General features: G+C 34.6%; 1 protein-coding gene and 2 long non-coding RNA genes across 3 annotated transcripts; 2 read left to right on the forward strand and 1 right to left on the reverse strand.

Annotated features, from left to right (window-relative positions):
- The first annotated feature begins 8,639 nt into the window (after positions 1 to 8,639).
- On the forward strand, positions 8,640 to 10,057 carry LOC149988296 (uncharacterized). Its single transcript, XR_016505207.1, has 2 exons — positions 8,640 to 9,321; positions 9,594 to 10,057. It is a non-coding gene; the product is annotated as an uncharacterized LOC149988296 (long non-coding RNA).
- A 630-nt stretch (positions 10,058 to 10,687) lies between these two features.
- On the reverse strand, positions 10,688 to 12,010 carry LOC112287337 (uncharacterized). The gene is made up of 2 exons (XR_002971235.3): positions 11,636 to 12,010; positions 10,688 to 11,054 (listed from the first exon to the last, which is right to left on the reverse strand). It is a non-coding gene; the product is annotated as an uncharacterized LOC112287337 (long non-coding RNA).
- A 145-nt stretch (positions 12,011 to 12,155) lies between these two features.
- Positions 12,156 to 14,322, forward strand: LOC112287336 (uncharacterized). The gene is made up of 3 exons (XM_024530245.1): positions 12,156 to 12,659; positions 12,922 to 13,448; positions 13,688 to 14,322. Exons 2-3 carry the CDS (start codon positions 12,941 to 12,943, stop codon positions 14,095 to 14,097), a joined length of 918 nt encoding a protein of 305 aa, XP_024386013.1. The 5' UTR covers positions 12,156 to 12,659; positions 12,922 to 12,940; the 3' UTR covers positions 14,098 to 14,322.
- The last annotated feature ends 388 nt before the right edge of the window (positions 14,323 to 14,710 follow it).

Consider the following 14,710-nt stretch of genomic DNA (forward strand, 5'->3'; position numbering starts at 1 on the left):
AAAGTTCAAGGTAAAAATATCCTTTGCAAAAAGAAAATATTTTGAAGGATTTTGTTATAATTTGAACTTTTTTGCAAATTAAAAGGATTTTGGAAGATAAGACATCATATATAAGCCAAAGCTAGACTCTCTACAATTAGGTATCTAGTGTATTTTTAGATTGTAAATCATGCCATACAACAATTTCTTCTAAAGCATCTAGAAATGCATTAACATTGTTTGTTATATCAAGTCATAACTAAATTATTAGCCAAAAAGTTTGATTTCTAATAAGATCAAAGAAAATCTATAATACTCTTATAAATATCCATCTTTATATTATAATTTTGCCATAGCTTCATATCTTCATTTTTAACATATATATATATATATATATATATATATATATATATATATTCTTAGCTCCCAAAAATCCCTTTATTTTGCATAAAATGCTTAAATAGTGGCAAAACCTTTTCAAAATAATTTCTCTTGCAAGGATTTTTTTCTCTCTAAACTTAAAAAATTCATATCTCTTGATTTAATTTTTTATTTTTAAAAAATTTCTAAATAATATAGAATTTATTCTTATGCTTTATCTTAAAAAAAAATGAACTATAAATCTACTATAGATCATTTGGCATCTTAGTCATCCTAGCAGGTGCATTAAATCCTAATTTAGAAGCATCTAAAAACTATTTTCTCTACATCTCAAAAATCCAAATTTCAAATGCCACAAAATTTTTTTATAAAATTTATTATCATAATAACAAATATTTTTAGAAATTTTTAGCCAAAATCTTATCAAATTTCTTAAGATATAGCTTGAAAGATAATCACTAGTAAATTTGATTACTTACTACCTTTAGATTGCAAGCATTGACTTCAACTTCCTATAACTCCTATATTTTGGCTTAAAATACATCAATAAATATATAAAAAATATAGCCAAAAAAATTCTCTCTCTATTCCTAATCGCCAATCCTTCATTGCTTCCTATATGCTTATGTTATGCTAAAAAGAGTGGCAATAGGTACAAAATCAATACATTAACTTTGAGCACCTATATCTCTTTCATAAAAATTCCAAATCACCCAAAATTTGTACCAAAACCATAATAAAAAAAATCTAATTTTTTTATTTTAGCCTTCTAAGTTCAAATTCTATTGAAATAATAATCCTAATTCCTAATAAGACCTTAGGCAGCCTCCTTGAAGTCCATTGGACATGCCTTTTGGCCAATAGCAATGGAGATTTTTATCATCTATCTCTATTCATCCATATGGATGTCTAAACTACTTTTTTTTCTACCGAAATCCTCCTTTAATTTTTTTTATAATATTTATATAATATATGTCTTAAATACCAAATAAAAAAATAAAATAAGATTTTAAGAATCACCAATGTCTAATAAAGGTGGCTTTAAAGATATAAAAATTATTATCAATATAAAATCAACCTTAATAATAGCTCTTTTAAACAACTACATCAAAGTAGTAATCTAACAATATTTTATGACTAATTAAAATCTAATAATATGGCTCTTACTATATTATATAATAAATTATATATTAAATATTTATATCTATTATTTTCACATAATAGCCAAATCACAATACAATAGCATATATGTTGGCAAGAGCTTTGGTAAGTCTCTTTTTGACTACCAACTAGGGCATTCATATTGCTTGCCAAAGATTTGAGTCTTAGGATTATATTTTAAGGGCTATGAATAGCCAATCAAAATATTTGTCTCAATTCCCGTCCTTATAGAGTTGTATATTCTTGATCCTATACAAGATGAGAGATTTTTAAGATTAGGACTAAGACTCTTGATATCATTTTTGCTAAGAAAACTCTCGTTTGGCCTAATATATTGAATACCTTAATTCTTCTTTTGACTATCAAGGTAATTGTTGTCTCTCATGCCATTCTAATCCTTGTCTTCCTATTTATGTTTCTTATCTATACAAAATTTTGAATGAGGGTTCTTATACTTATTAAGACTTTTTTCTAGATGTCATTGCATGAGGTTGGATATCATATGCTCTTGAATATGACTTAATTTGATACTAGTACCCAGGCTGAAAAAGAAAGTTTTTTGTTTGACCATTGTACCAATTTTTTGTAGATTTATTATATGATTGCTTCATCTTTGTCATATTGGGCTATTTCTTCTCCAAAGACAAAGCCAACGTATTTGATGTGGATGCTCTAAGAGAGCCATATGAAGCCTTTTTCATCCCCCAAATTTTGTGGTTGTAGATCATTGCTAATCTATACTATTTTTGTTTTTTTTAATTGATCAGTCATCTTGAGGTTGCACAAAAAAATTCATGTACTTCAAAAGTAGGTTGTATGTTGTTGAAAGTTTATTTGAAGTAGAGGGTTGTATCATGTACAAAGCATTGATCATCAATCGTATTACCATTAGAAAGATAAAAGTCATCTATTAGATATGTAGGATCGTTTATCATGTATAACAGCAAGTCCAATATGAAGAGATATAGGTAAGATTCTAATTTGCACCTTTATTTAATTGATCTCCCAAATGTGAATTTTTTATTTTTTTATTTTTTTATTTATTTATTAAGATGGCCAATTGGGCCTTTTGATAGAGTGTCATTGTCTATTTTATCCATTCCTCCAAAAATTCCAATTTTTCCATTCTTTGTTGAAAGAATGTTTAGTTGATCTTATTATCATCATTTTCAAAATCAATTAGCAAGATCATTATCTCTTATTGGCTCTCTCTAACCCAATATATTGATTCTTAGATTAGTAGTATGTTATCTAAGATATATTGTTCTTTGATGAATCATGTCTAAGTAGGGCAGATGCAGGTTGGGAATATCAATTGGAGTCTATTAGCAAAGACTTTAACTATCAGCTTGTATGTGGTTGTCAGCACTGTGATAGAGCAGTAATTCTTTATATTTGATTTCATTGATCTTTTTTGTAGGAGGTTGATTAGCCAATTTTTGAAAATTTCATAGAAGTGTCTTTTGTTGAGAGCAGTGTTGATGAGCATGGTAATGTCTTAACTCACTATCTCTCACATTTTGATGAAAATTTTCATAGAGATGATATCTTTTTATGTAGCTTTATTCTTTAAGAGATGTGTTGCAGCCTTATGTAGCTCCATGATGGAGAGAAGAGTGGTGAGGTCTTTATTTTGAGTGTGGGTGATCTTTTTAGGTATACTTTGTAGGTAGCAATTGCATGCTACTTGATTTTTTATTGATCCTTGGATTGTTTATATAAAAGATTTCATAGAATTGATAAATATGATTGGCTACGTTGGCTTGTATTGTTAAGCTTCTATCATAGGTAGTAACTAGTTCTCCAATGTTGGCTCTTATATTTTTATTTTTATAGAATTCAAAAAACTCCTTTAAGTATCTATCGTCTTCTATGTTCTATAGTACTATGATTTTATTTTTTGTTTCTTTTAATTTTTTTTTTTTGACTTCTTCCAAAGAAGCTTGGACCTTATTGAAGTTGGCCAAGGCTTCCAAGTCTATCTAGTTTTCTTAGAGGTAATTCTTTGCTTTGTCAATTGCGTAGAATTGATTTAGATATAGGATTTGGCCTTGTCTTTTTTTTTTAGTGTGATGCTTTTTCTTTATATCTATCAAGTGTCATCACAACTTTCTTCCCTAAGGTTTTAAGTCTACATTGTCTATTGCATCTTTTTATACTATTGCAAATTTTTTATTTGTTTTTATGTCATATATGATGTCTTAGTCAAAGTGTGCCTTTTTTGGCCTCTTTCTCCCTACAAATCAGATTGAGAAGAATGAGGCCAAATGGTCCAATATATATGAAGTTTGTTGCTAAATATCATGTGACTTTTCTTGCTTGTGGAACTCATAGCTTATAAAAAAATCTGTCAATTTGAGATTAGTTGGATGTAGGATTCTTTTTTTGCCATATAATTCTTTTGATTCCAATTCATTAATATGAATCCTTATGGAATGTGTTGACGATGCCAAGTTGCATCATGAAATTGACTTATGTTTCTTATTTTCTTTAGCTCATATTGAATATGTTGAATTCCATACTCATGTTTGATCTTAGTTCCATCATATTGAAATTTCCAACTACAATCTAGGATATTTGGAAGAAAAGGTGTCGATCCAATACATTCTAATGTCGGGCTCTTTATCTTGTTATGTTCATGGCATATATATTCATTATTTCAATTGATTTACTCTTCACTTTGGTGATTATAAATTGAATACAAGATTCTATGATGACTTTGTAATCTCAAACATGGTTGGAAAGTCTAAGAAATATTGAAATGGTTGTGCTCTCTAAATATATACCTCCCTTTGTAGAGTACATTGCATTGTTTCAAAAACTTTTGCCCCTTTTGAATTAAAATTGGTTCATCTCTTATATATAGTCATCTATATTGTAATGATGTTCTTATATGAAGATGACCTTGGATAGGGGTTGGAATTTTTGAAATAAATTATGTGTTTCAAAAAAAAATATATACTTTTAAAATACCTTATTTAAATAACTTGACATTAAAAAAAGCAAAGACAATGTTATTTTTTGTTATTAGAGAAGGATGGTATTGTCATTGACATCTTCTTCTGAGGTAGTATATTCCATGTGCTCTTCTTGTCTCTTTGTTAGTGATGCAATATGTTTGGCTTTCTTTTCTCCAAATTGAAGAGAAATATATTATTTCCAAAATTGACTTTTGTTGAGGAGTGCTTGTATGGCTATCTTGGCTTATGCTAAGAGTGGCCTCAATGTCCCTTTCTATGTGATCAATACAAATTCATGTAAGATTTTATGCATTAGAATCCAAATATATTGCTCTAATTTTTTTTAATTTTATTGTGCTTAAGGTGATTAAGATGAATACTACCCAGACATAATGTCTCACTCTATTGCTCTTTTTTTTCCTATCAATATCTCCATATTGCATCCTCTCATTTCATTAATAGATTCTTAGTATTATATATATTATTGATTATCTTTAAGAGTGCCATTGCGGTGTCTTAAAAAAAGAGTATTATTGTTTATGCATGAGACCATTTTGTATAATTTTATAATATTTTATAATTTGACAAAGACTTTATAAAAAAAATTGCTTGCTATCATAAACAGTATAGAAAATATCTTATAGTATGTAGTCTAGATATTAGGTTACAACATAAATGGCACAATACAAATAAAGTCTTCTAATAGTACTGTGGTTCAATGTCCTATTTTTTGAGCATTTATGAATTCTATATATATATATATATATATTGGTTTGGATTGAAAGTAGAATTTTCAATGTTATTTTTTCTTCCATACAAATTGGAATCCCTCCCAATGATGTACAATGTGAGGTTGATTTAAGTATTGTGAATTAATACTCCTCTTTGTGGATGTGTTGAGTCTACTTATCAATTGGATTTGATTGTTGGTAGATGTCCCTTCTTTGTCTTATAACAATTTTGTAGCAATAAAGATCATATGCATGAAGCAAAACAGTTCGAGGCAAGGGTTCTTTTCTTATGTCATCATTGAATTCAGCTTGTGCATTGTCAATGGAGTCAAGCTAACTGGCTGTCCTTGCATGGTATTGTGAGAAGGGTCTCTTTTAATACTTAATGTTGCCGGTTGTAGATTAAACTCATTAGATTATTTTTTCTTCTAATTTTATATATTTTGTAGAATTTGCTATCATGATATAATACAACTAATATGTGAAAAGAGTGAAGAAATTATTATATTATAAAAGATCTTACTTTAAATATTGTAGAAAATTATCTTAGAAAATAGACAATAGTCCAAAAGAAAGTAAAACTAAAGATATAAATGCTACCTTTTTACAAAGTAGGCTTCTACTTATTTTATAAGGCCATAAATAAAGAAAAATAAGATAGATTAAAAAAATAATAGATGTGAACATATGTAAGAAGAAGTTAGGAGTTGATTTTACCAAAATAAATTCAAAAGGAAAAAATTTAATACCCAGAGAGGACCAATTATCAACTTGGATTCAAATCAGACTCCAAGGCACAAAACTAGGCACCTATTGCAACTTTGGAATTTTTTGGCAGATTAGAGAGTGGAATTTGAGAGTAGACTTGATAACGTTTTTTAGAGCATTAATTTTGAGTGATTTGAGTGTGTAATGACTTTGAAAGAGGTATGCAAAGTTACAGTTGTTTTGAGTGATTTTGGAATTTTTGAAATAAAAAAGATATTATGTTTTAGAGAATTTTGTAAGTTTGGTAGTAGATCTAAAATTCAAATTTTGAGAACTTATGTAAATAGTTGTGTGAAGTATATATTATAAGTTTGAGCTTGATCAAAAAATTATATTGAAGGTTATTGAATTTTAAGTAGGTTGAGGTTTCAAAAATTGGACTTTGAAAGGCAATTAGGATTTTTAAGATTTTCAGCAATCTACCAGTTGGATTAGAATAAATTTTATATATAAAGATAATAGACTTGATTTTCTACACATATGTGAAACTTTAAAAAAATTAAATAATTTAATGAAGAGATATTGGTACTAGAAGTTTAACCTTTAGATTGGAGTAGGAGGCTGATCAAGACCTGAGCGGATTTTAGGATTTTCCTTCTATTTGACAAGTGTGATCATCTTCAAATTTGTATGCTTATTGTTAACTTAATTATTGAAAAGTGTATAAAATTTTAAGCAAGATCAATAGTTTAATTAATAGATATTGAGGTTCTAAATTGTGCTAGAATTAAGTTGAGTTGTTTAGATTCGACTAGGATTTGGTTTAGGATTTAGGATTTGCTTAGGATTTAGGGTTTAAAGTTTAATTGGATTTAGGATTTGACTTAGGATTTGATTGAAGTCCATTAGGATTTTAACTAAGATTAAAGTAGGACTTGATAGAAATTTATTTAAAATATATTTATGATTATTTTAATATTTCTTTAGGATTTCTTATGGATTCTTTTAAGGTTTATTGTAAATTTCTTTTGAATTCTTTTAAGATTTCTTATTATTTCTTTTGGAATTTCTTTAAGATTTCTTTTGAATTTGATTAAAGATTACTTAGTATTATTAAGGTTTAATTAGAGTTTATTTAGTATTCTATTAGAGATAAGATTTTGTTGTTGTAATTTCCATTCTACATTCCACAATTAGGTGCCTAGTGAATTCTCGAGCAAGACTTTACAGAATACAACATTGTTGCATTTTGTAGTTGTGTGTTTCTTGTTCTCTATGAAATTTTTGGAGTTGGTCCGTCTTGGCTTACTTTCTAAGGCTTGGTATCTAAAACCTCTATACCTAATACATTGGTTTGGATATTCCAATATAATGATTTTGTGTATGACAGGAGATTCTGGGGACACTTTTGGTAAACTAATTCTGGATCGTAGCTTTGTTACATCTGGAACTCTGAGTTTGATTCTTGATCATGTTGTTTTGCTTCTGTATGAGGATGATTCTTCTACAAACAATACTTCTCCCAATCAAAAGGCTTTGAATTTAAGGCAGAGTTCTTGTTTTATGTAATGGATCAGTTTTAAGAATTGGATCCAAATTGGATATATAAGGAACCTATATGTCTTCTTATTTTCTATTGAAAATAATGTGGTCTAGAGGGCGAAGGGTATTGCTTTATCTTCATGGATGACTAGGGTGTTAAAGGTATATTGAACCCCCTCTGTGCTGAAGAAGGTAACTTCAAAGAAATCGCTACCTATTAAAATGCAAGTCTCCAAGTTGTGGTGAAGCATTAAGATAGCCCATTGTGCCAAGATTGGTTGTCTTAGGCTAATGCCTACGATATAATCAATGGTTTTGTATTACATTATTTTGTTATGGATCACCTCAATAAATTGACGCTCCTTAGAAGAAAAGATAATATGTAGCCTATCAAGGTCATACTTTAATTGTGAGACAATGTTGACTGAAGGGTGGCAAGATTGTGCAGGTGTCTCGCTGGTGTTGATTTCTATGGGACCATATCTATTTGAAAATGGGGCTCTAGTGTCATTAGGGTTATTACTTAGGTAGAACCTTAGCTGGTTCTTCAGGCACTAGTTTCCTTAGGAAGGGGTAGTGCCATGGAATGTCACTGTTAGATCTTCTGTATTAGTGTCGTAATTTCTTCTTAACCATGTTTTAGTGGATAACTTGTCTATGGAGAAGAGCCAACTATATGTCTCATGGACTGATAGTTATAATCGTCTGCATACACTGATTTGAGAGGATAGAGGATTTGTTGTACTATATTCCATAATCTAGATCTAGACCTAATTGAAGGGTCATGTCCCTTGTACTGTTTGCTCCGCCACTATGCTCCACTCTCCACTTTCGTTGCTCTGCCCACTTTCTACTCTCGTTGCTCTGCGGGGCTGCTCTACCAACTAAAGTAGGTCGGCTTCTTATTAATGCCAAACCACTAAAGAATTATATTCTATAAATCTAAAAATCATAAGTCACATTTATAGCAAGTTGATCTTTCAAGGTTGACAAGTCTCTCTAGAAATATATTCATTGATTCTCTCAACATTAGACATATCTTACCAACTCTACATGAGATGCATATAAATAACACAAATACCCTTTCTTTTTTGTTTTCTTCTGTATTTTCAGCATCTTTTCAATCTCCAAAACACATGATATTTTACCATCTTTACAAACTATCTCTCACTGCAGATAACACCCACATTTGTTTTTTCCATAATAATACAATCTCCACCCATGTTTGTCTTCAGACAACTAAGTACATGCACAAATTCAGGGGAGAAGGAAAAAATACGATGTCTCTCCTCATCAAGAGGGCAAGAGAACTAGCTCCTAACACCCAAGTTTGTCACCCACACACACTTGAGATTATTGCTGTGAACCCAAATGTACTGAAGATATTTGCTGGCTGATGTGTTTGTACAATAGGTAACTAACCAATGATGGAAATTTGCAAGCCTGGCATAAACCCACCTTGTCTGAGGCCATCTCTTCACCCTCTTCATGGTCATAATTGCTCCTAGAGTACCCTTGCTGCAGCCCATGTATTAGCCATTACCCAAAAACTTAAACTAAAAAACGAAAACTTAAACCCCAAATAACAACAAAAAATCGAAATTCGAACAAGTTTTAGGGCTATGGCTTAGAAGGTAGCCAAAACCCTACAATGTTGAACCTGCGTCGTTGCTAGATTCCCATGGAGGTTGAAGCAACTTGTAGGTCGGGCTGTTGTTTGCTCGGTTTGCGACCGTTGAGGGAACGCAGATTGCTGTCTAGTCCTTGTGAGAGTGTATCATGTGATTTCGACAACTCTGTGGCCTTAGCCAGGCTGCCTTACGAGGGGGCTTGTCGTTCAGATAGAAAAACTGTACAAGGTACAATCCTACACAAGAGTACACTGTGAAGCTGGTACGCTTTTGGCCCACAATAGGGTTCACGTCTTTATTATCCCTAGTATTAAATTGGAGTGTTGGAGTGTGGAGCATGGGGTCACACCTATTGAATGCCTCCCTCACAGCAGGGGCTTATATTGGGAGATTAGCCGCGAGAGCCTACAGCATGCCTGGACAGTCCACCCGGTGAATTTATTTACTTGCAATGCCGCACAAGTTGAATATTAAAACTTTCTTTCTTCTTGTTTGTACAGGCGTTGATAGGGATCTGTTAAAATTCGTGCTCCACCAAGATCCTTAAATGCCATGAGCGGTTTGGAGTTTGAAGCTCTCATAGAATAAGCTAACAGTATTTGGATGCAGTACCGACTTAAGTGTGATTGCAAAGATTGCGGTCTTTAATTTGCGGAAAATTGCTTCTCTGGCATTGCATGATCTGGGTTTGAGTTCCTTCAGATCAATCTAGGAAAATCGTATAAGAACGCGTTAGAATGAATTTGTCATTGGCTGCTGATGTTACAGTTGATTCTTGATAAAGCTTTGCATCAGATAATGATTCGGTTCTCTAAAGGAATAGGAGTTCGAATCATGATTCCATTGTTTACCTGCAGGAGTCAGCCTGTGTCAGGCTTCTGGCATGTATGGTACCCTAATGGCATGAGGCATGCCAGGAGCCTCAATAATTTGGTCTCCTTTCGGAGTTCTGCTGCACCTTGAATATTGAAAGCCCACAGTTGTATGGCAAGAAATGCTCACAATACCCTGATACCATGCAGTATCACAATATAAGTCACTCTGCTTGTTGCAGGTTGACAATATAGTGCACTCTAGATTAAGCGTTCTGTCACGATTCCACTTCAAGCAAATCTAAGCTAGTAGAAGAACAGTGTTATTTGATATACTCTTAGTTCTGAAAGTGGATGTGATAAGATAAATATTTGTAAGAGAATAGTGGTTAAGTAATCTTATTCTGCTACTGATTAGGGGTAGATATATGTCAAAATCAACCGGAAGTGGTTATATGAAAGGAAATCATTGTAAAATGTGAACCTGCCCTTCAAAAGTGCATTGCGTGTTAAAATCTTTCACAGAGGGTTTTGAAATGTCTAATGTCTAATGAAAGGATACACAAGGATACGTTGATATACAACCTCTGGCAAAGATCAAACATACACATAGATACATATATGTGCATATATGTGTATATATATATATATATAGATTGCATCGAAATCTCAGGCCACGAAAATAGGCTATTGGAATCATAAGCAACAGGCGCATTGAAAGAATACCACATACCGTCCCATCATATACACGTAAAACTATCCCATAGTAAATAATGACAAACATTGCAAGGGCAATAGACGCAACGATTTAAAGGAGAGGGGTTGTACGCACAGAAAATTTCAATAGCGGTCTTCATCTGAGACCTAATCAGTACCACCTGAAGAAAGTACCCCTACTTTGCAAGGCAAATAATCAAAAAATCAAGGTGTAGAAGTGAAACAAATCCCTGTGATAATCAGACGATGTATGTAGAAAAGCATGTAAGAGCTGGGCTGGGCTAAGCCAGCCTCCTTGACATAAATACACGACCTAAGTAAGGAAGAATGCACGACACTGTTGTCTCTCGAAAGAGTACCATCCTCCAGACAGCATTGGGGTCATTGCCATCTCTTGCGAAGGGCTCGTTCGCATTGAAGAGCAAGGTTATGCTTTAGTTTGAACCATGTGGAGAGTCGGATCATTGATCGATGCACATGGAAAAACAGTAACACAATGATTCAAAATCAAATTTAAAGGATACACAACCAAAGAGAACATATAAACTCAGAGAAGCCACTAAAATTTTCCTTTTAAGCACATTAAAATATTTCAGAACGGTCATCCAGAGGCGTTTTTGTTAGGGCAACCTTGCAAATTGCATCGAAGAATCTCTGGGCTAAAAACTACAGGCCCCTAAGAACTATTTGCCTAACGACTAGCCAATTAGTTTTCAGAATGAGAACTCCATACATGCTTTACTTCTAACATCAGTCCTTCACCAAATCCCCAACTTAGAGAATTGCAGACATGGAACAGGATGGTACACCAGAATGACGTCTAGAATCACTATTAGACGATATTGCCCCACATACTAGCACAGCTACTATTCACAGCTAAAAGTTTACAATAACGATTAAATAAAAGCACTGCTTCGAGCACAAAAGGATGCACAAGGACACGGTCTTCCTGAGAGACAAAAGATGAGAACCTGAGCTTTCAGGAGAAGGTGATCCAATATCGCAATCGGTACCTGGTTTACAGAGTGCCGCAAAAAGTCGTTCTCTGCTTCTAGAAGACGCACTTACGAAATCGCCACAAGAACTATTGGACAAATATTCCATAAAGCAAAATCCCCTTGTAAGTTCGCACCAGACGTTGAGTTCCCTCAAACCCATTCACATGTTTCTAAACTGGACACTTCTAGATCAAAGCTCTTCCATGCGGAATTAACTCCTAATATATCGAACAAGAAACAGTAGTGTAGCTTGCCCAGTTGTACAAGCTGCTCTGATGTCACGATGGTGGCATGTTCAAAATTCCTATATCCAGTCAAACGAATCACTGAAGAAGGCGCAAATGTGCCTTGTCGAAAATCCTCGCATTGACATACGCAAAATACACACTAATAAAAGATAAGCGTAATTCACAATTCAGAGCTACTTTTCGAAGAGGAAAAAGAGTTATTTACTGCTACCAACATCATCCGACTTCGTTAAACCCTAAATCCTTGATCGCGAAGGAATAAAGTAGAATCTTGAGCAAAAGACCACATGAAAGGCACTTTAAGAATTAGAAGATGATGTTGGTAGCTTGTAGTTTCCGTGTTCTGTAGCTCTCACTCACTGATTGTTCCTGGAGACCCTGAAGCTTGAGTGAGAATTGGTGTCCAGATTTCCTTGAGAATCATCTCATCATGTCTATTAATAGACCTCAGGAAAAACAGGGTGTTGTCCCCTTCGCTCTTGGAGCTTTCAGCTTGATCTACTCTTCTTGCATCGTAGTTCCTAGGTTTTGGTGACATTTTGTAAAACATCGGTAGGGTTTTTCCTGTTCCAATGCTAACTTTGTGACAATAGTACTGCTACTTCAGAGGGATCTGAACTTTGAAGAAATCTACTTATATTCTCCAGCTTACAAGAATTCTGAAGATATTTAGGATATTCTGAGGTTGACAGGTGTAATTTAGGATTCAGGTTTCCTATTTCGAGAGTTTCAAGAGGTTTGGAGGATATTCTGAGGTTGCGGTACAGGATAGACTTCGTCGCTGGTTTAGGGTAATTCTCCTCAACCGCGCTCTCGTACAGTCTCTTCTCTTGTGCAAGGGCTCTGTATTGATTGTTTTTAATGAATTACTTTAAGAGATGCGGATTTCGATGTTAAGATAACTGAGATACCACATACCCGTGGGAGATGATCATCTTGCGTTTTGAGCTTGTTTTGTACGCTAATTCCCCGTGTTCCTTCAATCATGCTCTGCCCTCATCACAAAGTGCCATGGTGTTTCGCTGAATTGTTGCATGTGGAGAATTTTATTAGGTGACGATCAAATTCAGAAATGGGGAGCCAGGGGGGTCACGGCTTGCAAGGAATTATTTTTCTGTCACTTGGATTATGGCATCTTATCTTCTTATTTACAACTTACTTAAGATCACCACGAGAATACACAGCACGGGCATGGTACCCTATTGGTTTTCTGCCATTGCGATTCAAGCACCTGGAACTGCACATCATGCTGTTCTTTCTCCCCTTGGCAATATTTTACGACCTTGGAATCTCGACAACCTATGAACCCATCGCCAGCGGTACAATGCCCACTAGCAGCATCATGGGATTTGAGCACGTCACCATCCTCTTTATGTTCTGGTTGTTCGCGCTGACAGTGCTCGTGAGCGAATCCACACCATTTCTTCCATTTCCCCCTGAGGGATCATTTCTTTTCGCCAGCCTTGCATTTGGATTGCAGTGGCTATCTATCACTCACAGGGGGAGCGAGAGTACGGACTTTGAAAGGCAATGTAGTGGCTTACTTGCATACACCGCTGCTGCATCCGCTGTCTCCTCAGGTATAGAATTTGGACTTTGGTCGAATCACATGTGATATTGTATCATTGTAATTGTGATTGTGGGTGAAATGTTATCTGGTGCACTGTAACAATATAAAAGTTATTTTAGCTTCTTATTGGAATCATGACTTGGGTATGATCTTGTGAATGTGGATTTGCATCAAACCTAGTCCAATACTATTTCTTTTGTCCGGCAGGAGTTCAGATCTTAGACTGAGTTTCTGTCGTTGAATTTTCAGGTTTGCTGGTGATTCGACCCAGGGCTTTTCTTGTGAACTTTGTACTATGTCTCTCTCTTATTCTACAAGGAACTTGGCAGTTCCAAATGGCGCTCGTGCTCTACTCTGAGAACTACATCCCTCTTGGATGTTCGTACGATGCAGGATCGATGAGCAGGCCCGGCTCTTCAACGTTAGCCTCCACCAAATGCAGTGAGGATGCCAACACGCGAGCATCCGCCCTCATGAGCTTTGCATTCAATTGCCATGTCATTGTTGTGGTTTTCCTTTCAGTCCTCACATTTGCCATTATTGCAAAATTCAAAGGCCACCGCCGCAGCGCATCATTTGACTCAATCGCTGCAGAGTTTGAGGCTGAGGCCGAGCTTGTACAACTGAACCAACACAAGCTAAGCTTCGAGAAGAGGTAGCCCTATGGTCTCATGATCAAGTACCAGTTTACGGTATCTGAACCTCGGTAATTCTCCTTTCACGACAAACGAGTCATAGAACGTCATAAAAACCTTCACGCCAAAGCCAGTGACAAAACTTTCGTGTGTCTTCGCAGCTGACTATTAAAACTTCTATCAAATTCCAATGTACAGTTTAGGCCAAGAGCTGCTGTTTAATATTTAAATCTCTCGACGTTGCCTAAAGTTTTTCTCCGTGGAGCGTGCATGATGCTTTCTTTGCGTGAGATAATCCCCTGATTCATGAATGATCCCAATGCAGTGCAAGAATGGAAACCTCAGCTCTACACTCGCTGAACTTTTTCATCTTCACAATGCCATGGCACAGACACTGGAACAGTAGAGTTGTTCCCTTCGCTTTTCTATACTTTTCTTTCACTCAACTTAAGACTCCACCCTCACGACAAATCTCACAGTGAGCAAACTCTGGCATTAGTTGACGGAACAAACTATCGAGTCTGATTGAGACGCAGGACAACCTCCACAGCGAACAGGGTCACTGTTCCACACACCTTTTCTCCCAGTTGCTACAATTTTCTATTTCGCGCAAGGAGAATTAGTACAGTGTGAGACA

Source organism: Physcomitrium patens, chromosome 10 (assembly GCF_059467195.1).
Source record: "Physcomitrium patens ecotype Gransden chromosome 10, ASM5946719v1, whole genome shotgun sequence".
Taxonomy (NCBI): domain Eukaryota; kingdom Viridiplantae; phylum Streptophyta; class Bryopsida; order Funariales; family Funariaceae; genus Physcomitrium; species Physcomitrium patens.